Source organism: Hemiscyllium ocellatum, chromosome 17 (genome assembly GCF_020745735.1).
Source record: "Hemiscyllium ocellatum isolate sHemOce1 chromosome 17, sHemOce1.pat.X.cur, whole genome shotgun sequence".
NCBI lineage: Eukaryota > Metazoa > Chordata > Chondrichthyes > Orectolobiformes > Hemiscylliidae > Hemiscyllium > Hemiscyllium ocellatum.
The window spans coordinates 556,799-584,731 of NC_083417.1; the positions used below are offsets into that span (position 1 = coordinate 556,799).

At 44.1% G+C, this 27,933-nt stretch overlaps 1 protein-coding gene across 1 annotated transcript in view; it reads right to left on the reverse strand.

The window, feature by feature from the left end:
* has3 (hyaluronan synthase 3) overlaps positions 1 to 21,133 on the reverse strand; it is a 41,162-nt gene extending 20,029 nt beyond the window's left edge. The window contains exons 1-2 of the mRNA XM_060837532.1: positions 21,077 to 21,133; positions 368 to 993 (exon numbers count right to left, since the gene is read on the reverse strand). Of these exons, the coding sequence (XP_060693515.1) occupies positions 368 to 991 (624 nt within the window). The 5' untranslated portion in view covers positions 992 to 993; positions 21,077 to 21,133. The remainder of the gene's footprint in view (positions 1 to 367; positions 994 to 21,076) is intronic.
* Positions 21,134 to 27,933: the final 6,800 nt, after the last annotated feature.

Sequence of the window (27,933 nt, forward strand, 5' to 3'; positions counted from 1 at the left end):
AGACTGTGATTAAGAAATTGAGAAATTAACAGTAATTAAGAAATTAATGGTATCAATTTTGACAGAATGCTGCAATGAGAAGGTATCCATTCCAGAATGTTAAAGGTAGTGTTCAGGAACATTGCAGATGTTCTAATTGTGACCTCCCAAAATCCTCCTGCTTTGGGAACTGCGTTAGATTTTAAATTTCACCTGTCATTCCACTGTTTACGACATTTGAGGAAGGAAAACCAGAAATTGTTGGAAGTCAACAACAGCAACACATAACAGCGCTAGAGAAATTCCATCAATTCCCAAAGAAATTTGCTTCAACTATATTTAAGGGAAGAGCATAACTTCAAGCCTGCTGCCAATATGTCAACCCCACCTGTATATAATCCACGGAATCCCCAAGTGCGGCGAATGCTGTGTACATCACCTCTCGCTTCCCTCCCCACTTCTGCATGATGCAAGAGAATTTAGACTGAGTAACGATTTCCTCCACCCTCCTCTTGCCCTCACTGAAGGTAATGTAAGTTTCTCCAGTTCCCTTCTCGTGGTAATTACTCTTCCAGACATAGGAGCCAGTGTTCTCCAAACCCATGAGCTCATTGAATATCTCCATCATGTAAATGTCCTCCTCGCTGTTGCCATCAATGACCATCACCACCTTGAGATTGGGATATGCAATCCGCTTCACTGATGTCAGACATTTTTTGAGATAATCTGGGTCCTCCTGGTAAGCGGCAATACAAAGAGCAACTGATTTGGTAAATTTGAGGGGTCGATTCTCCTTCCTCATCCTCCTATGTTCCAAGAAGGCAAAGAGACTCTGAATGAAAAGATGTAGAGCGAGGATGGCTCCATACAGCCCGAAAGACAGGTGGTAATTCTCGGTGTAGCCAAACTGATATCCCTTCACATAGGTGCAGGTAATGGCCCCCAATACTGACAAAGCAAACAAGGTGCTTGCTATGATTCGGAGGGTGGTACACAGTCTCTCACAGGACATGTCTGTAACAGAAAAAACAATTAGCAAAGACAAAGTTAGCCAGGGAATATCCAGCCTTAGTGTGGAGTAGTCAGGGTCATAGATGTAAATAAAGTTTATAACACTGATTCACATCATTTGATCTACTTAGGCCTGCTGCACTCAAATATCCTCCCAGCCTTAATGCATCAACACTATTCATTTCAACCTCACCATGTGATATGAACTTGCACATTCTCACAAAAGTCTGGATAAAAATGGTTTTCCTCAATTCCCTATTTGATTCCTTGATGGTTATCTTTTATCGATAATTTCTCATTATGCTTTTGGTCACAAGTCTAGTCTATTAAAATCTTCCATCATTTTAAATCTCTCTAAAGGATCTTTAAAATAGATGCGACTGTAAAATATTAGCTTAAAAATACTTTCCCTGCTTCTCCAAATTGATTTTCTACCTCCATCCCACATAAAGAAATGCAAACAGACTGTTCCCAGCCTTAGTCCTTTCACATCTGTCCTAAAAAAGCTATTTCTCCGAAGGCTAATAGTATTCACACTCATCACCAACCCCAACCTTGGCTATCGCCTCCCTTTTGGCCCCTCACCACCTACATCCACCTCAAGACACCGGTAAATCTTGGTGGAGAAACCATAGTTTCAAAATTTGCAGATGGTACAAAACTCAGAAACATTGTGAACTTCGAGGGTGATAATGTAGAACTTTAAAAGGACATACAGAGGAACCTCAATTATCCAAATGTCGATTATCCAAATTTTGGATTATCCGAACAAGATTGCAAGGTCCTGATGCTTGGCTAAACTGTGTTATCCATCGTTCTATTATCCAAACATTTGGTTATCCAAACAAAATACTATCCGCTGTGTCATTCGGATAATCAAGGTTCCTCTGTATACTGGTTGGTGGAATGGGCAGCAGATGAAATTTAATGCATGGTGGTGGGAAGTTGTGCATGGAGTCAGAGGAGATAGGGGAAGTGCTAAAAGAATACTTTTCGTTGGTATTCACACTAGAAAAAGACAATGTGGTTGAGAACAATACTGAGATATAGGCTACTAGACAAGATGGGATTGAGGTACATAAGGAGGAGGTGTAAAGTGGAAAGTGTGAAAATAGATAAGTCCCCTGGGCTGGATGGGATTTATCCTAGGATTCTCTGGGAAGCCAGGGAGGAGATTGCAGAGCCTTTGGCTTTGATCTTTATTTCGTCATTGTCTACAGGAATAGTGTCAGAAGACTGAAGGATAGCAAATGTTGTTTCCTTGTTCAAGAAGGAGAGACAATTCTGGAAATTATAGACCTGTGAGCCTTACTTTGGTTGTGGAAAGGGTTATAAGAGATAGGATTTATAATCATCTAGAAAGGAATAAGTTGATTAGGGATAGTCAACACGGTTTTAGAACATAGAAAAATACAGCGCAGTACAGGCCCTTCGGCCCTCGACGTTGCGCTGACCGAAGCCTACCTAACCTACACTAGCCCAATAACCTTTGTGAATGGTAGGTTGTGCCTCACAAACCTTATGGAGTTATTTAAGAAGGTGATCAAACAGGTGGATGAGGGTAGAGCAGTTGATGTGATGTATATGGATTTCAGTAAGGTGTTTGATAAGGTTCACCACGGTAGGCTATTGCCAAAAATATGGAGGCATGGGATTGAGGGTGATTTCGCGGTTTGGACCAGAAATTGGATTGCTGAAAGGAGACAGAGGGTAGTGGTTGATGGGAAGTGTTCATTCTGAAGTTCAGTTATTAGGGGGGGTGCCACAATGATCTGTTTTGGGTCCACTGTTGTTTGTCATTTATATAAATGACCTGGATGAGGGCATAGAAGGACAGGTTAATAAATTAGCAGACTAATTTACTAATAAGGTCGGTAGAGTTGTGGATAGTGACGAAGAATGTTGTAGGTTACAAAGAGACATAGATAAGCTGTAGAGCTGGGCTGAGAGGTAGCAAATGGAGTTTAATGTGGAAAAGTGTGAGGTGATTCACTTTGGAAGGAGTAACAGGAATGCAGAGCACTACACTAATGGTAAGATTCTTGGTAGTGTAGATGAGCAGAGAGATCTTGGTGTCCAGTTATAAAGATCCCTGAAAGTTACCATCCAAGTTGATAGGGTTGTTAAGAAGGCATATGGGGTATTAGCGTTTATTGGTAGAGGGATTGAGTTTTGGAACCGTGAGATTATGCTGCAGATGTACAAAACTCTGGTGCGGAGTATTATATACAGTTCTGGTCACCACATTATAGGAGGGATGTGGAAGCTTTGGAAAGGGTTCAGAGGAGATTTACTAGGATGTTGTCTGGTATGGAAGGAAGGTCTTACCAGGAAAGGCTGAGGGACTTGAGGCTGTTTTTGTTAGAGAGAGGAAGCTTGAGAGGTGACTTAATTGAGACATATAAGATAATCAGAGGGTTAGATAGGGTGGATAGTGAGAGCCTTATTCCCTTGATGGTGATGACTAGCATTAGAGGACGTAGCTTTAAATTGAGGGGTGATCGCTATAGGACAGATGTCAGAGGTAATTTTTTTAATCAGACAGTAGTAGGGGCGCTGAACACACTTCCTGCAACAGTAGTAGAACATAGAACATAGAAAAGTACAGCACAGAACAGGCTCTTTAGCCCACGACGTATGTATCGAGGATTATTCCTAATCTAAAATAAAATTAACCTAATCTGTGCACCCCTCAACTCACTGCTGCCCATGTGCATGTCCAGCAGTTGATTAAATGTGCCTAATGACTTCGCTTCCACCACCACCACTGGCAACACATTCCATGTATTCACAACTGTGTAAAGAACCTACCTCCGATGTCTCCTCGATTCCCTCCTCCTAATATCTTAAAACTACGACCCCTCGTACCAATCAATCTTGACCTGGGGAAAGGTCTCTGGCTATTGACTCTATCCATTCCTCTCATTACCTTGGATACCTCAATCAAGTCACCTCTCTTCCTCCAACTCTCCAGAGAGAAAAGTCCAAGTTTAGGCAACTTCTTTTCGTAAGACAAGCTCTCCAGTCCAGGGAGCATCCTGGTAAACTTTCTTTGCACCTTCCCTAAAGTCTCTGTATCTTTCCTATAATAGGGAGACCATAACTGAACACAATATTCCAAGTGTGGTCTCACCAGGGACTTGTAGAGCTGCAGCAAACTCTTGCTGCTCTTAAACTCTATCCCCCTGTTAATGAAAGCCAAAACACCACATGCTTTTGTAACAACCCTACCCAACTTTGAGGGATCTATGCACTTGAACATCAAGATCCCTTTGTTCCTCCACAAGAATCCTGTCTTTAATCCTATGTGCAGCATTCAGGTTCGACCTTCAAAAATGCATCACTTCGCATTTATCCAGGTTGAACTCCATTTGCCATTTCTCAGCCCAGCTCTGCATCCTGTTGATGTCGCGCTGCAGCCTGCAATAGCCTTCGATTCTATCAACGGCACCTCCAACCTAATCCATCCCTTAACCTCCTCATCCAAGTCATTTATAAAAACTACAAAGAGCAGAGGCCCAAGAACAGAGCCCTGCAGGACTCCACTCACCTCAAGACAGAATACTTTCCATCTACAAATACTCTCTGCCTTCTGTCAGCCAACCAATTCTGAATCCAGACAACCAAATCTCCCTGTATCCCATACCTCCTGACTTTATGAATGAGCCTACCATGGGGAACCCTATCAAATGCCTTGCTGAAGTCCATATATACCACATCCACTGCTCGACCTTCGTCAACTTGTCTCATCACCTCTTCAAAGAACTCGATAAGATTTGTGAGGCATGACCTGCCCCTCACACAGCCATGCTGACTGCCTTTAATCACTTTATGCTTTTCCAAATATTCATAAATCCTATCCCTCAGAATTCTTTCCAAAACTTTGCTGATCCTCTATGACTCTAAGACTGACTGGTCTGTAATTGCCAGGGATTTCCCTACTCCCCTTCTTGAAAAAAGGAACTGCATTCACCTCCCTCCAATCTTCCGGTACGACTCCGGTGGAGAGTGAGGAAACAAAGATCTTCACCAGCAGCTTAGCAACCTCCTTTCTCGCTTCCCGGAGCAGCCTAGGATAAATCTGGTCTGGCCTGGGGGACTTATCAATCTTAATGTTTGCCAAAATTTCCTGCACATCAACTTCATCAATCTGGATCTGTTCAAGCCTGTTTCCCAGCTCCTCAAAGTTCTCATCCACAGCAAGGTCCCTTTTCCTCAGTGAAAACCGAAACAAAAAACTCATTTAGGGCTTCCCCTACCTGTTCAGACTCCATGCCCAAGTTCCCCACACTATCCCTGACCGGCCCTACCTTCTCCCTGATCATTCTCTTATTCCTCATGTATGAGTAAAATGCCTTTGGGCTCTCCCTAATCCTTCCTGCCAAGCCTTTATCGTGGGCCCTCCTGGCTCTCCTCAGTCCATTTCTGAGCTCCTTTCTAGCAAACCTGTAATCCTCTAAAACTGTGCTAGATCCTTGCTTCCTCCACCTTACATAAGCTGCCTTCTTCCTTTTGACGAGAAGCTCCTCTGTTCTGGTCATCCAAGGTTCCTTAGTCTCACCCCTTCTTACCTGTCTCAGAGGAACAAATTTGTGCATCACTCGCAACAATTGCTCCTTAAATAGTTAATGTCTGTTGTGTCCTTTCTGTGGAACAATTGCTCCCACTCTGTGCTTCCCAACTCCTGTCTGATAGCATCATAATTTCCTTTTCCCCATTAAATATCTTCCCTCGGTAACTGCTCCTTTCCCTCTCCAAGGCTATAGTAAATGTGAGGCAGTTGTGGTCACTGTCACCAAAGTGTTCTCCTATCGCACGATCTGATACCTGTCGTGGCTCATTATCGATCACCAAATCCAAAATGGCCTCTCCCCTTGTCGGTCTGTCTACACACTGAGTAAGGAAACCCTCCTGAACACACCTGACAAAAATGGCTCCATCCAAACCATCTGCACTGAGGAGGTTCCAGTCAATATTTGGAAAATTGAAATCACCCATAACAACCCTGCTACATCTGCATTTGTCCAAAATCTGCTGGCTTGTGTTTTCTTCAATCTCCATACTGCTATTAGGAGGTCTGTAAAAAACTCCCCGTGTGGTGGCTGCTTCCTTGCTGTTCCTAACTTCCACCCGTACTGACTCAGTAGACAAACCTTCCTCCACAATCTTCGTTTCTGTAGCTGTGATGCACTCTCTGATTAGCAATGTTACACCCCCTCCTCTTTTTCCAAGCTCCCTTTTAAATGTTATAACCCTGGAACATCTAGCAACCATTCCTGTCCCTGTGAAACCCACGTCTCCGTTATGGTCACAACATCATAGTTCCAAGTACTGATATAAGTTCATCACTCTTATTTCTGAAACTCCTTGCGTTAACGCAGACACACTTTAACTGATTCCTTTGTTTCATCGCGTGAAAAACCTTCCCGCCAACTTTGAGGACATTTAAATAGTCACTGGACGAGAATGGAATAGTGTGGGTTAGATGGGCTTCAGGTTGGTTTCACAGGTTGCTGCAACATCGAGGGCCAAAGGACCTGTACTGCGCTGGAATGTTCTATGTTCTCATGTATAGAGGTGTGAAATTATTCATTTTAGTAGGAAAAGCATGGAGAAGTGGTTCAAAATAATGCAAAAGATAGCATCCTTAGCCTTATCATTATGGGCATAGAATATAAAAGCAAGGAAGTTATGTTAAACCTCTTTAAAACACTGGCTTCAACTAGATTATCGCATCTGGTTCAGGACACTCCACTTAGTCCACGAGGAAAGTTGTGAGAGAAGGTACAGAAAAGATTCATGAGAATTGTTCCAAGAATGAAGAACTTCAGTTACATAGAATGATTGAAGAATGATAGGATTGATTTTCTTGGAGAAGGTTGAGAGGAGATTTGATAGAGGTGTTCAGATTCTTGAGGAATCTGGTGTGTGCAGAAAGAGAAACTGTTCCTATTGGTGGAAGGATCAAGAAAATGGAATGGTGTGTAGAAATAGAGAGAGCAAAAAATTCAGAAGTAGAGGGTGTAAAGAATAGGAAGAAAGAGCTTGCAGAAATAGAGTAACAGTTATTAAAGAGATTGAATAGACTCGTTTTTCTCAGAGCAGAAGAAATTGAGAAGGGACATAATTGAGATGTACAAAATTATGAGGGATATTGATGGGGTAAAGGAAGAATCTTTTCTCCTTGATGGAGGGATCAATAACTAGGGGCACAGATTTAAGGGAAGGGGCAGGAGATTTACAGATATGAGGAAAACCTTTTTCACCTAAAGGATGGTGAGAACATGGAACCCACTACCTGTAAGGATGGTAGAGGTAGGAACTCTCGTAACATATAAGAAGTATTTAAATGTGCGCTCATGATGCCAAGGCAGTCAAGGCTATGGACTAACTGCTCAAAAATGAGATTTAAAATTTTTTTGGTTGTTTTTGATCAACGAAAATGTCATAGATCAAAGGGCCATTTCTGTGTTGCAGATCTTTATGATTCTATTCCTGCCCTCAAATCTTTCCATTACAGCTCCCAATCTTACCATGCCAACTCCCAGATTCTTTAGCATGTACACTTTTGCTCTATCACTCAATTTATTCCATCATACTCTCTTTCTATTGTGCTTCTTCTCTCTCTCTCTTTATCCCAGCAGTTGGTTTCTCTACTGCTGCCTTTCTATTATTGTGTTATCTTCTAGTTCTCTTCTCTCCTACTCCACATGCACACACAATTTCTGTGAACACTCCATTTCACTTTTAACATTTTTAATGGTTTTTTAAACATTCTACTTCAACATTTCTCTCTCTCTCTATACTCCTGTAAGGAAATGGTGTAGTGGCGATGTCATTGGTCTAGTAATCTTGACCTGAGTGATGCGCTGAAATTCTACCCCTGGCAGATGTTCAAATTTTAATTCATTTAGAAAGGTCTGGAATTAAGATCTACCCAAACAAAGACCATTGTCTTAAAAATCCATCTGATCCATTAATGTCCTATAGGGAAGTAAATCTGCCATCTTTACACAGTTTGACCTACATGTGACGCCAAATCCAGAGCAATATCTCTGACTCTAAACAGCCTTCTGAATCACTTCCCACAGGCCACTCAGACCAAGGGGTGTATTTTAAAGGGTACTTGGGTATTGCTGGCCAGCTACCATTTATTTCCTGTCCCTAGTTGCCCTTGACAAGTTGGAGTGAGCTGCCTTTTTGAACCATTGCAGTCAATGTAGGTAGATCCACAATGTGCTCAGGAAGGGAATTCTAGGATTTTGAACCAGCAACAGTGAAGGATCAGCAACATATTTCCAATTCAGGATGGTGAGTGGTTTGGAAGGGAACTTGAAGGTGATGGTATTCCCATGTATCTGCTGCTCTTGTCCTGGTAGATGGAAGTGATCATGGGTTTGGAAGGTGCTATGTAAAGAGCCTTAGTGAATTTCTTTAATGCAACTTACAGATTTATAGATTCATTCAGCTTGGATCAGGCCCTTTGAGTCTGCACTGATGTAACTACCACTAAAGATGGACTAATCCCAATTTCCTGTACTTGTTCCATGTCCTCGAATGTTATGATATTTGATGTGCTTGCCCAAACATTTTTTAAAGCTTGTAAGGTTTCTGAACTCCACTACCTTCCCAGGCTATGCATTCCGGATTCTCACCACCTGCTGGTGAAAAGGCTTTTTTGTCACATGCTGTCTGAATTTTCTGCCCCTTACCCTAAAACTATGCACTTTCATGATTGACCCCTCAACCAAGGGGAGCAACTGCACTCTATTCATCCTGTCCGTATCCCTCATAACCTTATACACCTCAATCATGTCCACCGTCAGTCTCTCTGCTCTAGAGAAATAATCCAAGCCTACCATAGTCGGTCGAATCTCAGATGGCAACGATGACTTCCAGACAGGAGGTGGAAGACCTGGAAAAATGGAGCACTGAGAACAGTCTAGTTCTCAATGTCAGCAAAACCATAGAACTCAGTATTGACTTTCGCAGAATGTTACTAATGCCCCCCTGCACATTAACAGCACAGAGGTGGATCGAGTGGAGAGTGTCAAACTCCTGGGAGTGGTCATCCACAACAAGCTTTCTGAGACTTTTCATGTGGACGCACTGGTTACAAAGGCCCAACTACAGCTCTTCTTCCTCAGGCAGCTGAGAAAATTTGGCATGATGGTGAGTACCTTTGCCAACTTTTATAGGTGTGCCATCGAGAGCATTCTGTCTGGATGTATCACTAGCTGGTATGGCAACTGTACCATTCAAGATCAGAGATGGTTACAGAGAGTGGGGAACTCAGCCTGGACAATCACAAAGGCCAACCTCCCGTCTATAGAATCCATCTACCAGGCCCGCTGTCAAGGAAAGGCTGTCAGCAGTCTCAAAGATCCATCCCACCGTGGTAATGTTTTTCTACAACCTCTACCATCGGGGAGAAGGTACAGAAGCCTGAACACACGCACCAGCCGGTTTCGCAACAGTTTCTACCCTACTGTTGGCACAGTTACCTACCCAAACTAGGTAACATCGTCAATGAGAGTCTCTGGTGAAGTGCTGGTGGTATGTCCTGTCTCTCTATTTATAGATCTTGGTTTCTTAAGATAGTTGATGTCATTTCTGGGTTTTTTTCAAAGCAAGGTTATTAGGGTCTAAATCTATGTGTTCATTGATGGAGTTCTGGTTAGAATGCCATACCTCTAAGAATTCTCATGTGTGTCTTTGTTTGATTTGTCCTAAGATCAATGTGTTGTTCCAGTAAAAGTGGTATCCTTAGTTGTCTATATGTATGGAAATTTGTGATAGTCGGTCATGTCTTTTGGTGGCTAGTTGGTGTTCGCGTATCCTGGTGGCAAGTTTCCTGCTAGTTTGTCTGATATAGTCTATTTTATAGTTCTTGCACGGTATCCTGTAAATGACGTTAGATTTGCTGGTAGTATCTACTGGATCCTTTAGTCTCATTATTTGCTGTTTAAGTGCGTTGGTAGATTTGTGGGCTACCATGATGCCAAGGGGTCTGAGTAGTCTGGAAGTCATTTCTGCTAGGTTTATGATGTAAGGTAATGTGGCTACAGTTTTTGGTTGCATTGTGTCTGCTTGTTTGGGTTTGTTTCTGAGGAATCAGCAGATTGTGTTTATTGGGTACCCGTTTTTCCTGAAAAACTTGTATAGATGGGTGGCACGGTGGCACAGTGGTTAGCACTGCTGCCTCACAGCGCCTGAGACCCGGGTTCAATTCCCGCCTCAGGCGACTGAGTGTGTGGAGTTTGCATGTTCTCCCCGTGTCTGCGTGGGTTTCCTCCGGGTGCTCCGGTTTCCTCCCACAGTCCAAAGATGTGCAGGACAGGTGAATTGGCCATGCTAAATTTCCCAGAGTGTTAGGTAAGGGGTGAATGTAGGGGTATGGGTGGGTCGCGCTTTGGCGGGTCAGTGTGGACTTGTTGGGCCGAAGGGCCTGTTTCCACACTGTAAGTAATCTAATCTAATCATCAAAAGTAATCTAATCTAATCATGAAAGATATTTTTCTTCTGCTTTTTGTGATTCCTAGGTGCTGCAATGTGACGTAGCTTGTTGAAATAACATCTTGATGCAGATCTGTTTGTGGGTGTAGAGATTATTACTTCTGAAGTTAAATTGCTTCTGTGTTTGTTGTTTTTCTGTACTCACTGGTTTGAAGCTCTCCATTAGCTGTACGTTCAACATCATATCTAGAAATGAGAGTCTTTTGTCATTCTCCTCTTTTGTGAATTTTATGCCTGTCAGGATGTTGTTGATGGGGTTGTATGTTTCCTCTAATTTGTTCCGTTTTGTGATGACAAAGGTGTCATCCACGTAGTGGATCCAGAGTTTGGGTTGGATCGATGGGAGAGCAGCTTGTTCAAGTCTCTGCATTACTGCTTCTGCTATGAGCCCTGATATTGGTGATCTCATAGGTGTCCCATTGACTTGTTTGGAGGTTTTGTTATTGAATGTTAAGTGGGCGGTGAGGCAAAGGTCCACTAGCTTGAGGATGTTGTCTTTGCTGATGAAGCTAGTGCTGTCTGGTGTTTGTGGTCCTGGTTTTCCTAGTAGTGCAATCAGTGTTTCTTTGGCCAGGTCTCCTAATGTCAAAGGAGACTATTATTTGATCCTTTTCTATCTTATAATTTGGGCTGAAAATGTGTTGCTGGTTAAAGCGCAGCAGGTCAGGCTTTTGCCCGAAACGTCAAATTTCCTGTTCCTTGGATGCTGTCTGACCTGCTGCGCTTTAACCAGCAATACATTTTCAGCTCTGATCTCCAGACCTCACTTTTTACTATCTTATAATTTGATTAGATTCCCTACAGTGTGGAAAGAAGCCCTTCGGTCCAACCAGTCCACACCAACCCTCCGGACAGTAACCCACCCAGACCCATTTCCCCTCTGACTAATGTACCTAACACTATGGGCAATTTAGCATGGCCAATTCACCTGACCTGCACATCTTTGTGTTTGTGGGAGGAAACCAGAGCACCAGGAGGAAGCCCACATAGAGAAGGGGAGAATGTGCAAACTCCACACAGACAGTCACCCGAGGCTGGAATTGAACCTGGGACCCTCGTGCTGTGAGGCAGCAGAGCTAACCACTGTGCCATGGTGTCTTCGATGGTGTTCAGGAATTATTGGGTGGAGGGAATGCAGTGGCAGGAATCTTCAATTAGGTGTTTTAGTTTTTGGTGTTGTTCCTTGGCTAGTCTGTAACTTGGTGTACCAGGTAGAGAGACTTTAGGCATTTTAAGTCACACAGCACCTCCTCTGTAGTATGGATATTTTTCAATATGTCATTATTTATTTCCCCATATTCTGTACCTTCCATACCTTCTCCACAGTAAGCACTGATGCAAAATATTTGTTTAGTATCTCCCAAATCTCCTGCAGTTCCACACAAGGTCACTTTGCTGATCTTTAAGGGGCCCTATTCTCTCCCTGGTTACCCTTTTGTCCTTGATGTATATATAAAACTGTTTGGATTCTCCGTAACCCTGTTTGCCAAAGCTACCTCATGTCCCCTTTATGCCCTCCTGATTTCCCTCCAAAATATAGTCATACTGCCTTTAAAATCTTCTAAGGATTCACTCGATCTCTGCTGTCTATACCTGACATGTGCTTCCTTCTTTTTCTTGACCAAAACCTCAGTTTCTGTTGTCACCCAGCATTCCCTACACCTACCAGCATTACCCTTCACCCTAACAGCAACATACTGTCCCTGGACTCCCATTTTCCAGCCATCCCTTTACCTGCAAACATCCACCCCCAATCAACTTTTGAAAGTTCTTATTGAATACAATCAAAATTGGCCTTCCTCCAATTTAGAATTTTCACTTTTAGATCCAGTCTATCCTTTTCCATCATAATTTTAAAACTAATAGAGTTAGGGTTGCTGGCCACAAAGTGCTTCCCGACTGATACTTCTGAGTAACACACCCTTGGTCACCTGCAGAAACTTATTATTCATATTCCACTCGCATCATTTGTATGATCTTTTGATCTCTCTCTGACCATAAATTCTGTGTGCTTCCCTCTCACTTCACCTGATGAAGGGGCTACACTCCAAAAGCTTGTGATTTCAAATAAACCTTGGACTATAACCTGATGTCATTTGACTTCTGACATTGTCCACTCCAGTCCAATACCTGTACCTCCATACCATTATTTCCCAAGAGTAGGTCAAGTTTTGCACCTTCTCTAGTAGGTACATCCACACACTAAATCAAAACATTTTCTTGTACACACTTGTACACACTCCCACCATTCAAGCCTTTAACACTATGGCAATCCCAGTCTATGGAAAAAGTGAGGATTGCAGATGCTGGAGATCAGGGCTTAAAAATGTATTGCTGGAAAAGCGCAGCAGGTCAGGCAGCAACAAAGGAGAAGGAGAATCGACGTTTCGGGCATAAGCCCTTCTTCAGGAATGAGGAGGGTGTGCCAAACAGGCTAAGATATAAGGTAGGGAGGAGGGACGTGGGGGAGGGGTGCTGGGAATACGATAGGTGGAAGGAGGTAAGGTGAGGGTGATAGGCCGGAGTGGGGGTGGGGGCGGAGAGGTCAGGAAGAAGATTACAGGTCAAGAGGGCGGTGCTGAGTCTGAGAGTTGGGACTGAGAAATGGTGGGGGGAGGGGAAATGAGCAAGCTGGAGAAATCTGCATTCATCCCTTGTGGTTGGAGGGTTCCTAGGCGGAAGATGAGGCGCTCTTCCTCCAGGCCTCTCACTTGGAACTCGTGGCCCCCAGTAATTGAGTCCCCCACTCTGGGAAAAGCTTCTTGCTATCCACCCTATCTATACCGCTCATGATTTTGTAGACCTCAATCAGGTCCCCCCCAACGTTCATCTTTCTAATGAAAATAATCCTAATCTACTCAACCTCTCTTCATAGCTAGCACCCTCCATACCAAGCAACATACTGGTGAACCTCCTCTGCATCTTCTCCAAAGCATCCACATCCTTTTGGTAATGTGGCAACCAGAACTGCATGCAGTATTCCAAATGTGTCCAAGCCAAAATCTTATACAACTGCAACATGACTGGTCAACTCTTGTACTCAATACCTCGTCTGATGAAGGAAAGCATGCCATACACCTTCTTGACCACTCTACTGACCTGCGTTGCCACCTTCAGGGTACAATGGACCTGAACACCCAACACTCTCTGTACATCAATCTTCCCCAGGGCCTTTCCATTTATCGTATAGTTTGCTCTGGGATTGGATCTTCCAAAATGCATCACCTCGCATTTGCCTGGATTGAACTCCATCTGCCATTTCTCTGCCCAAATCTCCAATCTATCTATATTCTGCTGTATTCTCTGACAGTCCCCTTCACTATCTGCTCCTCCACCAATCATAGTGTTGCCTGCAAACTTGCTAATTAGACCACTTACACCTTCCTCCAGATCATTTACGTATATCACAAACAACAATGGTCCCAGCAATGATTCCTGTGGAACACCACTGGTCACAATTCTCCATTTTAGAAAGCTCCTTTCCACTACAATGCTCTGTCTCCTGCTGCCCAGCCAGTTCTCTATCCATCTAGCTTGTACACCCTACATCCCATGCAACTCCACTTTCTCCATCAGCCTACCAGGAGGAACCTTATTAAACGACTTACTGAAGTCCATGGGTATAACATCTACCGCCTTTCTCTCATCAATCAACTTTGTCATTTCCTCAAAAGAATTCTATTAAGTTGGTGAGACATGACTTCCCTGTGCAAAACCATGCTGCCTATACTTATGCGCCCATTTTCTTCCAAATGGGAATATATCCTATACCTCAGTATCTTCTCCTGTAGCTTCCCTACTACTGATGTCAGGCTCACTGGTCTATAATTCCCTGGACTATCCCTGCTACCCTTCTTAAATAAGGTGATAATTCCTTTCTTATTTCTCAGTTCAACCTAAATCTTCCCTGGATTTATTCCCAGGAATATCATCCCTATGTACAGCTGTAATATTATCCCGAATCAAAAACGCCACTCTCCCCTTTTTTGCCTCCCTTTCTATCCTTCCTACAGCATTGTACCATGGTACAATTTGCTAGTCCTGTCCATCCCTGAGCCATGTTTCTGTAATTGCTATGATCTCCCAGTCGCATGTTTCCAACCATGCCCTGAGTTCATCTGCCTTCCCTATTCGGCCTCTTGAAATAAATGCAGTTTAATTTATCAGTTCTACCTTGTTCTCTGCTTTGTGCCTGTGTGCCCTGACTGTTTGACTTGCTTGTTTTCCTAAGTGTACCAGTCTCAGACTGATCTCTTTTCTCATTATTTCCCTGGGTTCCAACCCCCTCCACCACCTTACTTGTTTAAATCCTCCTGAGCAGCTTGAGAAAACTTCCCTGCTAGTATATTAGTCCCATTCCAATTCATATGCAATCCAGGTCACTTCTACTCCAGAAGAGATTCCAAAGATCCAAAAATGAGAATCCTTCTCCCCTGCACCAGTTCCTCAGTCATGCGTACAGCAGCTCTATCCTCCTATTATTTTCCTCACTAGTTAATGGCACCAGTAGTAATCCAGATTTTACTACTCTCAAGGACCTCCCTTTTAAATTCCTCCCTAATGTTCTATATTTCTCCTCAGAGTCTCGTCCTTTTCTCTTCCTTTGTCATTAGTTCCAATGTGTACAACGAACTCCTGCTGGTCCCTCTCCCCTTTGAGAATATTCTGCACACTCTCTGAGATATCCTTGATCCTGGCACCAGGGAGGCAATACACCATTCTGATTTCTCACTGATAGCTGCAGAAACATCTGTGCCTCTGACAAGATAGTCCCCTATCGTAATTGATCGCTTCGAGCCTGACATACCCTTCATTACATTAGAGCCAGTCTTGGTACCAGAAACCTGGCTGTCTGTGCTATATTCCCCTGAGAGTCCCCCATGACACCCTACATTTTCCAGAAGAGCATACTGTTTGAGATGGGGACAGCCACAGGAGACTCTTGCATTACTTGCCTCCCTGTCCTACCTTTCCTGGCGGTAACCCACCTACCTGACTGTATCAGTGGTTCTTCTCCTGTCCTACAGCTGCAATCCATCACATCCCCCGAGCTCCTGTAAATTCTTCATTGCCTTTAACTGTCACTCCAACCAATCCATACGATGCAATCGGATTTGCAACCAAACACACCTCCTGCACCCATAATCATCAGTAACATGGCAACTCTCCTTCATCTCCAACATCTGACAGGAAGAACACTTTACTAAACACCATCTTTGCACCCGAACTATCCACAGACCCAAGAAATAGCAGTCTTACTGCTCTAAATACACTGCGGCAGGCTAACTTAGTAACTATGTTTTACATTTTTAAAGTTTAATCAAGAAATAAATCTCAGTAAAACATATAATCAAAAAGACCCCATTCTACTCCCTGTTGCAGCTTTACAAAATAAACAATAAGATTACACTTAAAAAGGCACTTAGCTGCTCCCCTGCTGTGAGCTGTCCCACACACAGGTTTCTCCATGGTCAGCTGTGAATGTCGCTATTTGTTAATTTTTCTTAGATGAACGCTGATGACCAGAGATACTTGAAATAAACAGTAGCTGTGCAGATTCACTGCTGGTCAGACAGCAGTGTAGGTTTCTTTCTCCATTTGAATCACTTCCCGTGTGGTCTCTGCCATTGCCTGTGTCCATCTTCCTTTTTAAACTGCCATTGTTTTGATCATTTTTTCCCAAATTTCCAAAACAATGCAACAGCTTATAAAACAATAATTATTGTTCTTAGAATTTGAGGAAATTAGCTCCAACACTGGGAATACCTCAAAGAAGGAGCAGCTCTTTTATAGCCATATCTTTTTTCCTGTCCTCCCTTGCTGCCTTAATTATCCAATTTACACACTTTACAGACGTCAACAATCTGTGAATAATTGCCCCAGATCCCTTTGTTCCTCTAAACTATCCCCTCACATTTTCACCTATATCCTTTATGCATATAACAAACAATAAGAGTCCCGATATTGAATCTTGTGGTATACTGGCCTCCGGTCACTCAAACAGCAGCCTACCACTACCCTCTGTGTTCTATGACAAAGCTAGTTTCTGATCCATCTCGCCAAGTTTCCTTCAGTTCTGTGTGCTTGAACCTTCTCAATCAGTCTCCTATAAGGGACCTTGCCAAAAAGTTCTATCTTCTAAAAGCTTTGCTAAACCCACATAAATTACATCAACTGAACTTCCCTCATGCACACACTTGATCACATTTTCAAAACATGTACCAAATTTGTAAGGCATGACCTCCCTCTGACAAAGCCATGCTGACTATCCCAAATTAATGTGTACCTTTCCATGTGGATATTAATTTGCTTCTTCAGAATTTTCTACAATAACTTCCCTACCACTGACACAAGAATCATCAGTCTACAATTTCCTGGTTCATTTCCACCAACCTCTTAAAAGGTGGAACCACATTAACCATTCTCAGATCCTCTGGCACTTCCCCCACGGCCAAAAATGAATTAAAATTTTATGTCAGAATCCTTACAACTTCCTGCCCCACCTCCCACAGCAGCCTGGGATACAGTTCATCTGAGCCAGGAGATTTGTCCGTTTTTAAGCTTGTCAGAGCCTCCAATACTTCCTCATTTCCTACATGAAACTGTGCAAGTTCCCACAGTCTCTTTTCCTGAATTCTGTACCTATGTTCTCCTTTTCCAGAGTGAAGACTGAAGAGAAGTATTCATTTAACGCTCTTCCAATACCCTGTGGCCTCATCCACAGGTTGCCCCTTGGTCCCTAATGGCCTTATTCTTTCCTTGGTTAACCTCTTCCCTTTAATGTATTTACAAAGTATTTTAGCATTCTCCATAATCCTGTTCACAAGTCCATTTACAAGCCCCTTTATTTACCTTCTAATTGCTTTCTTAAGTTACCTCTTCTACTTCCTGTGGCACCATAGCTGAATTGCTCTGTTTGGACATGCTAGAAGCCTTTTCTTCTTCCTTATCCAGTCCTGAATTGTCCTAGAAATCCAGGGTTCTCTGAACTTATTGCTCCTACAGTTCCCTCTACAGGGTACTCTCTCCAGCTCCTCTTTGAATGCTGCTCCTACCCCGCATTGCTGCACTGTACAGTTACATGGCAGGAGCTGTTCCCAGCCTACTTTGGCCAGATCCTGCTTTATTGTAATAAAATCTGCCTTCCCCCAATTCCAAAGCTGTATTTTGCAGGCCATCTTCTTCCTTGTCCAGAACAAATTTGAACCATACCGTGTTGTAGCAGCTGTTGCCTAAATGTCCCCCCACTGCCACATTGAATACTTGTCCAGCTTCTTTACCCGCACTGCACCATCCCTTGTTGGGCCTTGTATTGATTCAAAAAAATTCTCCTGGGTATATTAAAAAAATCCATCCTGTCTAAAACCTTAACACTATGACTATCCCCTAGTAGAATTACCCAATTAGCATTGCATACCTCTGCCAACACCCTACATTTTTGCTCCTCTATTTTCTGTTGATTCTTTGGGGACCTATCATACACTCACCATAAAGTAGCTGCCCTCTTAATATTCCTAAGTTCTATCTTCAAAGCCTCATTTGAGAATCCTTCCAAGATATCATCTCTCCATATTGCAGTAATCGACTCCTTAATTAACAATGCTACACAATGACCTTTTTTTATACCCTCCTCTGTCTCGCCTAAAGATCCTACATCCCAGAATGTTAAGTTGCCAATTCTTTTTGATAGTACACATTGCTGCTCCTAAATATCGATGGTGCAGGAAGTGGATGTTTGTGAATGTGGTGCCAATCAGGGAAGTTGTTTTGTTCTGAATGGTATTAAGGTTCTTGAGTGTTATTGGAGCTGCACCCACCCAGAAAAATGGAGAATATTCCATCACACTCCTAACTTGTGTCTTGTAGATGGTGGACAGGTTTTGGGGAGTCAGGCAGTGAGTCACTCATTGCAGTATTCCTAGTCTCTGACTACTCTTGTAACCATTGTTTATGTGATGAGTTCAGTTAACTTTCTGATCAACAGTAACCAACCATTTGTTCATAGCAGGGGATTCAGTGATGGTAACACCATTGAGGTCAAGGGGTAATGGTTAGATTGTATCTTACTGGAGATGATGTTTGCTTGGCTGTTGTGTAGCACAAATGTTATTTGGAATAGTGGATGGGCAATAAATGCTGGCCCAGTCAGATGCCCACATCCCATGAACGAATAAAAAAAGTTGGAAATTCACTTTTTCCATCGTTTTCAGCAGACATATTATTTCTACACTCACCATTTGCACTTTCTTTCTCTGTTTTTCTGCTCCCCCGCTCTTTCTACTCAAAAACACACTATTTCTGAATTCCCTCCCTAATCTCACTCACTAATCCATCACTCATGTTTTCTATTTCTCTATTTCGCTCACTCTTTCTATTCTAACATCTATTTTCTCGATTTTCACATGACCTCTCTATTTCTGCACTGAAAATGTGTTGCTGGAAAAGCGCAGCAGGTCAGGCAGCATCCAAGGAACAGGAAATTCGACGTTTCGGGCATAAGCCCTTCATCAGGAATGAGGAGAGTGTGCCAAGCAAGCTAAGATAAAAGGTAGGGAGGAGGGACTTGGGGGAGGGGCGATGGAGATGTGATAGGTGGAAGGAGGTCAAGGTGAGGGTGATAGGCCGGAGTTTACTCATTTCCCCTCCCCCCACCTTGTCTCAGTCGAATCCCTCAAACTCAGCACCGCCCTCCTAACCTGCAATCTTCTTCCTGACCTCTCCGCCCCCACCCACCCCCACTCCGGCCTATCACCCTCACCTTGACCTCCTTCCACCTATCACATCTCCATCACCCCTCCCCCAAGTCCCTCCTCCCTACCTTTTATCTTAGCCTGCTGGACACACTTTCCTCATTCCTGATGAAGGGCTTATGCCCAAAACGTCGATTCTCCTGCTCCTTGGATGCTGCCTGACCTGCTGCGCTTTTCCAGCAACACATTTTCAGCTCTGATCTCCAGCATCTGCAGTCCCCACTTTCTCCTCTCTATTTCTGCACTCAATCTCACTATTTCTGTACCTTTTCTGTCATTTTTTTCACTCTTTCTCAATTCTAGCACACTTTTTCAACACATTCCCTTTGCATTTCAGGACTTCCTCTCTGTTTCTGTGCACTCTCTCTCACACACTTTACTGACCCCCTTTCTTTTTCTGCTCTCACCCTGTATTTCAATTCTCACTTTCTTTATTTCTGCAATCCCTTTAATTCTGTGACCTCCCCCCACCAACCACCCCTCATTTCAGGACACGGATTCTCTCTGTTCCTGTACTCCCTCTCATGTGGACATACAAACAAGGCACAGGAGGAGGCCACTCAGCCTTTTTGAGTCTGTCAAGCCATTCAATAAGGTAACGGCTGATCTGATTTAACCTCGGCTCCACAAGATTCCCACACTCTCTGTTTCAGCATTTGCTGTCTCTATTTCTGCCTTTATATTTTCTATTACTGTACGCTTTCTTTTCCTACACTCCCTCTATTCGAATACAGAATCTCTCTCCATTACTGCTATCTCTCTATTTCTGCATTCTGTCTATTTCTACAGTCTTTCCCCAGTGATTAAGGTTCTAGCTACAAGATTGGGGACCTAAGAGTAGACCATTCAGCCCCTAAAATCTGCTCTGCCATTCTAGACTATCCACCTCCTGGCCATATTCCAGCATTATTTTGATATCCTTTGAAGTTATTTATGATGAGAAATGTATTAATTTCTAGCTTAAACTTCCCCAATAACTGAATTTCCAAGACCCTTTAGAACTCTAGAAAATTACAGAGTGAAGACATTCTTCCTTATTTGAATCCTAAATATCTTGCCTTTGAATCTGAAATTGTGTCCCGATTCTGGACCACGCCATCAGCAGAAACATCCCACTGCATCTGCCTTGTCTAGCCTTTTAAGAATGTTGTACGTTTCTCTGAGATCACCTCTCGTTTTTCTAAATTCCAGACAATAGAAGCTCAGTTTCCTCATCTCTCTCACAATCCCTTCATGCCTCGGGTTAGGATGGAGAAGGTGAGGAGGTGACTTTCATTGGAGCTATGGAGGTTAAAGGGCGATTTGACCGAGGGGTATAGGATTTTGACAGGTTCGGCAAGTGATACAAGGAATTGTGAGGAACTTTTTGATACAGTCAGTGGCAATGCCTTGGAACTCGCTGCTGGAGATTGGGACATGGATTTCCCAAAGAAATACCCGTCCAGAGCCTCCGAGAACTGACGGACTGACTGGGTTATTGTGGCGGGGACAGCATGGACTCAAGGGGTTGAACAGGCTCCTTCAGTGAGTCCCTTTTAATGAGTCTCCCTCTGCCTCTGTATTCCTGCCCAAACGGCGATCCTGTTTCTGTGATGGGCTGCCCCGGGAGGGGGTTGGGGTCTGGTTGTCCCTCTCACCCCCAGGGCAGTGCCTCGGGACAAAGCCGGAGTCGCCTCCGGGGGTGGGGAAGCTGCACCCGGGGGTCGGTCTCCCTTCCTCAGTCACCGTCAGCTACACCGTGCCCTCTACCTGCAGCCCCGGGGCAACTCCCGCCCGGTTCCCGGGGGAGAGGAGAGCTCCGTCCCGCTGTCCGCACTCACCTTCTCCCGCAGCAGCGCCCGGCTCCTACAGCAGAGACCACGGAGGATCCACCCGCTCGCACCGTCCTCCCTCCCTCCCTCCCCGGCAAAGGTAAAGGGGGGGGGGGGGGTAAGAGGGAGGGGTGGGGGCCGGGGAAGCAGAAAGAGAAAGGCAGTGAGGGTGGGGCTGAGAGGGAGCCGGGGAGAGAGAGGCACAGGGTGGGGTTGCAGAGGTGTATAAAGAAACAGACAAATGACAGAAAGATGCAAATGTTTGAGAAAGGGAAATGTGGGATGTGACAGAACACGGGAAGGGGAGAGATGGAGAGAGGGGAGAGAGGGGAGAAGCCAAGGGCAGGGCTCAGAAATCAAACAGGAACCAGTTACCGTTTGAGGAAAGCGTTTTCTCAGTGGAAGCGGAGCCTCTGCTGAAAGACCGATGCAGTATTCCCTCCACACGGCACTAAGCCACCTCCAAATTAATAGCTTCAGATTCAAACAGCTGCGGAATACTGTACGACAGCGGGATTAATCTGGCATTGAAAAAAGAGAATGAGACAGAGGAATTAGTTTATGGGAGACCGTAAAATCATAAAACATTGGAGCCGAAGTTGGCTATTCAGCCCATCGAGTCTGCCCCACATTTCAGAGAGGCGACTCTCTCTGTGTGGAGTTTGCAGATTCTCCCAGTGTCTCCGGTTTCCTCCCACGGTCCAAAAATGTGCAGGTTAGGTGAATTGGCCATGAGAAATTGCCCGTAGTGTTAGGTGAAGGGGTAAATGTAGGGGAATGGGTCTGGGTGGGTTGCGCTTCGGAGGGTTGGTGTGGACTTGTTGGGCCGAAGGGCCTGTTTCCACACTGTAAGTAATCTAATCTAATTGTGGTTGATCAGATAATCCTCAATTTCACTCTCCTGCATTTCCCCCATAATCCTTGTATTCCTTACTTATTAAAAGCGTCTCTCAGCCTCGAATATTTTTCGGTAACAATAAAGAGATGATAATGACAGTGCAGAGAGAGATTATAGAGAGATTAGGAGCTGTGAATGACCAAGGCTGAAGCCAGTGCTATGTGAGCAATGAATGCAATAGACCAAATTGAAAGAGATACAAGTGAAACGTTGCTTAATCTGAAATGAGTGTTTGGGGCCTTGGATGGTGAGCAATGGAAGAGGTAAAGGGGCAGGTGTTGCACCTTCTGCACTTACATGGGAAGGTACAGTGTGTGATGGGAGAGGTGCCGGGTGTGACGGGAGAGGTGCCAGGTGTGATAGGAGAGGTGTTAGGTGTGATGGGAAGGTACCGTGTGTGATGGGAGAGGTGCCGGGTGTGATGGGAGAGGTGTTAGGTGTGATGGGAGAGGTATTAGGTGTGATGGAAGAGGTGTTAGGTGTGATGGGAAGGTGCCGTGTGTGATGGGAGAGGTATTAGATGTGATGGGAAGTTGCTGTGTGTGATGGAAGAGGTATTAGGTGTGATGGGAAGGTGCCGTGTGTGATGGGAAGGTGCCGTGTGTGAGGATTATTCTTTTCATCAGTATTCACTCAGGAACAGGACACTGTTGCTGATGTGAATATGGAGTCACAAATGATTAGAATGGATGGCCTGGAAATATGCAGGGAAGAGGTTCTGGGGATATTGGAGAGGATGAAAATAGATAAGTCTCCTGGGCCTGATGGCATTTACCCTAGGATCCTATGGGAAGCTAGGGAGGAGATAGCAGAGCCATTGGCCTGGATTTTTATGTCGTCATTGTCAACGGGAATAGTACCAGAGGACTGGAGGATAGCGAATGTGGTCCCCTTGTTCAAGAAAGGGAGTAGGGATAGCCCTAGTAACTATAGGCCAGTGAGTCTGACTTCAGTGGTGGGCAAAGTCTTAGAGAGAATGGTAAGGGATAAGATTTATGAACATCTGGATAGGAATAACGTGATCAAGGATAGCCAGCATGGTTTTGTGAAGGGCAGGTCGTGCCTCACAAACCTTATTGAGTTCTTTGAGAAGGTGACTAAGGAAGTGGACGAGGGTAAAGCAGTAGATGTTGTGTATATGGATTTTAGTAAGGCGTTCGATAAGGTTCCCCATGGTAGGCTAATGCTAAAACTACGGAGGTATGGCATTGAGGATACATTAGAGGTTTGGATTAGGAATTGGCTGGCTGGAAGGAGACAGAGGGTAGTAGTTGATGGACTATGTTCATCTTGGAGTGCAGTTACTAGCGGTGTACCTCAAGGATCTGTTTTGGGACCATTGCTTTTTGTTATCTTTATAAATGATCTAGAGGAAGGGCTTGAAAGCTGGGTAAGCAAGTTTGCGGATGACACAAAAGTCGGTGGAGTTGTGGATAGTGAGGAAGGAAGTGGTAGGTTACAGCGGGATATAGATAAGTTGCAGAGCTGGGCAGAAATGTGGCAAATGGAATTCAATGTAGCTAAGTGTGAAGTCATTCACTTTGGTAGGAGTAACAAGAAGATGGATTACTGGGCTAATGGTAGGCTACTTGGTAGTGTGGATGAGCCGAGGGATCTTGGTGTCCATGTACACAGATCTCTGAAAGTTGCCACCCAGGTAAATAGTGCTGTGAGGAAGGCATATGGTGTACTGGGCTTTATTGGTAGAGGAATTGAGTTCCGGAGTCCTGAGGTCATGTTGCAGCTGTATAAGACTCTGGTGCGGCCTCATCTGGAGTATTGTGTGCAGTTTTGGTCGCCATACTATAGGAAGGATGTGGAGGCATTGGAACGAGTGCAGAGGAGGTTTACCAGGATGTTGCCTGGAATGGTAGGAAAATCTTATGAGGAAAGGCTGAGGCACTTGGGGCTGTTCTCATTGGAGAAGAGAAGGTTTAGGGGAGATTTGATAGAGGTGTATAAGATGATTAGGGGTTTAGATAGGGTCGACACTGAGAATCTTTTACCGCTAATGGAGTCAGGTGTTACTAGGGGACACAGCTTTAAATTAAGGGGTGGTAGGTATAGGACAGATGTTAGGGGTAGATTCTTTACACAGTGGGTTGTGAGTTCATGGAATGCCCTGCCAGTAGCAGTGGTGAACTCTCCTTCTTTATGGTCATTTAAGCGGGCATTGGATAGGCATTTGGAAGTTATTGGGCTAGTGTAGGTTAGGTAGGATTCGGTCGGCGCAACATCGAGGGCCGAAGGGCCTGTACTGCGCTGTATCTTTCTATGTTCTATGTTCTATGAAGGCTGGTGGTATGAAAAGTGATAACAAAAGGGACCCTATCCTTGTTCTAGGAGGGGAGGGAGGGGGTGAGGGTCATGGCACGGGAGATGGACCGCACACTGTCGAGAGCCTTGTCAACACCTGTAGATGGGAAGCCACAGTTGGAGAAGAAAGAGCATATATTAAGAGCATCACTTTGGAAAGTGGCCTCATTGGAACAAATGCGGTAGAGGCGAATGAGCTGAGAGAATGGGATAGAATTGTTACAGGACATAGGATGAGAAGGGCTGTAGTCCAGATAGCTTTACCTCTTTAGCTACCCCTTTACCTCTTCCATGCTCACCATCCAAGGCCCTAAACACTCATTTCAGATTAAGCAGCGTTTCACTTGTACCTCTTTCAATTTGGTCTATTGTATTCATTGCTCCCAATGTGGTCTCCTCTATATCGAAGAGACAAAATGCCGACTGGGTGATCGCTTTGCTGAGCACCTTTGGTCTGTACGCGATCAGGTCCCGGACCTTCCCATGGCTTGCCACTTCAACACCCAACCCTGCTCCCATGCCCACGTGTCTGTCCTTGGCCTGCTGCAATGTTCCAGTGAAGCTCAACGCAAACGGGAGGAACAGCATCTCATCTTCCGACTAGGCACGTTACAGCCTGCCGGTCTCAACACTGAATTCAACAACTTCAGATGATTATCCCAGCACCTCTCCCATAAGGAGACCCCTCTGTTTTCATTCTGCTCCAGAATTTTACTTTATTTATCCTTTTTAATTTTTTTTTCACTGTTCTGTATCTCTTATTTCTTGATTGTCTCTCTTTCTCTCGCTCCCCACTCTCTCATCTTTTTCCTCTTCTCTCCTCTTCCCCCTTTGATACCCTTCTCCCCTGTTTTCCATTTTGCCTCTGCTTCACCCCTCCCCCCCATATTTTGTCACATAGCACTGGCTTCAGCCTTGGTCATTCACAGCTCCTAATCTCTCTATAATCTCTCTGTGCACTGTCATTATCACCCCTTTATTGTTACCTTTGCTTCTGGAGCCATGACTCACCTTCACTCAGCCTCATATAAATACCTCCCTATTTCTCCCTTTTTTAAGCTTTGAAAAAGGGTCAGTTAGCCTCGAAACGTCAGCTGTTTTCTCTCCTTACAGATGCTGCCAGACCTGCTGAGATTTTCCAGCATTTTCTCTTTTGGTTTCAGATTCCAGCATCCGCAGTAATTTGTTTTTATTAAATTTGTTCTCATCTTGGTCTTATTCAGACGATGCCCACTGGTCCTATCCCCTCCCATAAAGGGAAACAACCCCTCCACATCTACCCTGTCAAAAGATCACCTAAGAATCTTAGATGTTGCAATGAGGTTGCCTCCCATTCTTCTCAACTCCAATAAAACCCAAACTACTGGACATATTAATCTCTTCATCTGGAGGCCCACTAACAATGTTACCTAGTAAGGTGATGAAACATCTGGAAATGAATCTTCCAGCTCAGCGAACAAACCTTCATTCATATTAGTCTCTTGTCATGAGGTAGTCCCTCCCTTGTGTATACCTCCTCAGCTTGTACCTCCTCAAATTTATTACAGTTCTTTGTCAGGCATAACATTTCCTTATGCGAAGCCACATCAATTCTGTTTGATTATGTATTTCTAAATGCTTTGCCAATACATTCTTTTTAATAAACTCTGTAACATGTTCCCAATGACAGATGTTAAGTTAACTGATCTAAAGTTACTTATTTATTGTATCGCTCTCTTTTGGATAAGAGTTACACTGGCAGCTTTCCTATCCTCTGAGATTTGGTAAACACTTCATCAAATTGGAAAATTGTGACAATGGCCTAGTTGAAAATACGAGTTAATAGTAAAGTGGTGGATAAAGAAGAGCTATTAAAAAGACTGGCAGCACTCCAGGTACAGAAGTCACCAGGCCCAGATAAGGTTTACCCTAGATTGCTAAGAGAAGTTAGGGAGCAAATTGTGGAGCCATTGATAGACATTTTTCAGGCCACTCTGAACACAAGATTAGTCCTGTGGGACTGGAGGATTGCAAATGGGACGCTATTCTTTAAGAAAGGGACAAAGAATAACCCAGGAAACTACAAATCCATCAGCTTGACAACAATAGTGGGAAAACTACTGGAGACCATAATACGGGGTATGGTAAATATACACTAAATAATTTAATATGAGTTAACAATGGATTTCTTAACAAGGTGACACAGTGTGGATGAGGGTAGGGATTGGGTAGAGTCATAGAGATGTACATCATGGAAATAGACCCTTTGGTCCAACTCGTCCAAGCCGACCAGATTTCCCAGCCCAATCTAGTCCCATCTGCCAGCACTGGCCCATACTCCTCCAAACCCTTCCTATTCATATATCCATCCAGATGCCTTTTAAATACTGCAATTGTACCAGCCTCTACTACTTCCTCTGGCAGCTCATTCCACACACACACACACACACACACACACACACCACCCTCTGCGTGAAAAGGTTGCCCCTTAGGTCTCCCCTCTCACCCTAAACCTATGCCCTCTTGTTCTGGACTCCCCCACTCCAAAGACTTTGTCTATTTATCCTATCCATGTCCCTCATGATTTTATAAACCTCTATAAGTTCACCCCTTAGCCTTTGATGCTCCAGGCAAAACAGCCCCAGCCTGTTCAGCCTCTCCCTTTAGCTCAAACCCTCCAACCCTGGCAACATCCTTGTAAATCTTTTCTGAGCCCTTTCAAGTTCCACAACATCTTTCCGATAGGAAGGAGACCAGAATTGCACGCAATATTCCAAAAGTGGCCTAACCAATGTTCAGTACAGCCACAACATGACCTCCCAACTCCTGTACTCAATACTCTGACCAATAAAGGAAAGCATACCAAATGCCTTCTTCACTATCCTATCTACCTGCAACTCTACTTGCAAGGAGCTATGAACCCGCACTCCAAGGTCTCTTTGTTCAGCAACACTCCCTAGGACCTTACCATTAAGTGTATAAGTCCTGCTAAGATTTGCTTTCCCAAAATGCAGCACCTCGCATTTATCTGAATTAAACTCCATCTGCCATTTCTCAGCCCATTGGCCCATCTGATCAAGATACCGTTGTAATCTGAGGTAACCTTCTTCACTGTCCACTACACCACCAATTTTGGTGTCACCTGCAAACTTACTAACTATACATCTTATGATCACATCCAAATCATTTATATAAATGACACAAAGTAGTGGACCCAGCACCGATCCTTGTGGCACTCCACTGGTCACAGGCCTCCAGTCTGAAAAATAACCCTCCACCCTCTGTCTTCTATCTTTGAGCCAGTTCTGTATCCAAATAGCTAGTTCTCCCTGTATTCAATGAGATCTAACCTTGCTAATCAGTCTCCCATGAGGAACCTTGTCGAGTGCCTTATTGAAATCCATATAGATCACGTTTACCACTCTGCCCTCATCAATCCTCTTTGTTACTTCTTCAAAAAACTCAATAAAGTTTGTGAGACATGATTTCCCATGCAAAAGCCATGTTGACTATCCCTAATCAGTCCTTGTCTTTCAAAATACATGTACATCCTGTACCTCAGGACTCCCTCCAACAACCTGCCCACCATCAACGTCAGGCTCACTGGTCTGTAGTTCCTTGGCTTGTCCTTACCACCTTTCTTAAAAAGTGGCACCATGTTTATTAACCTCCA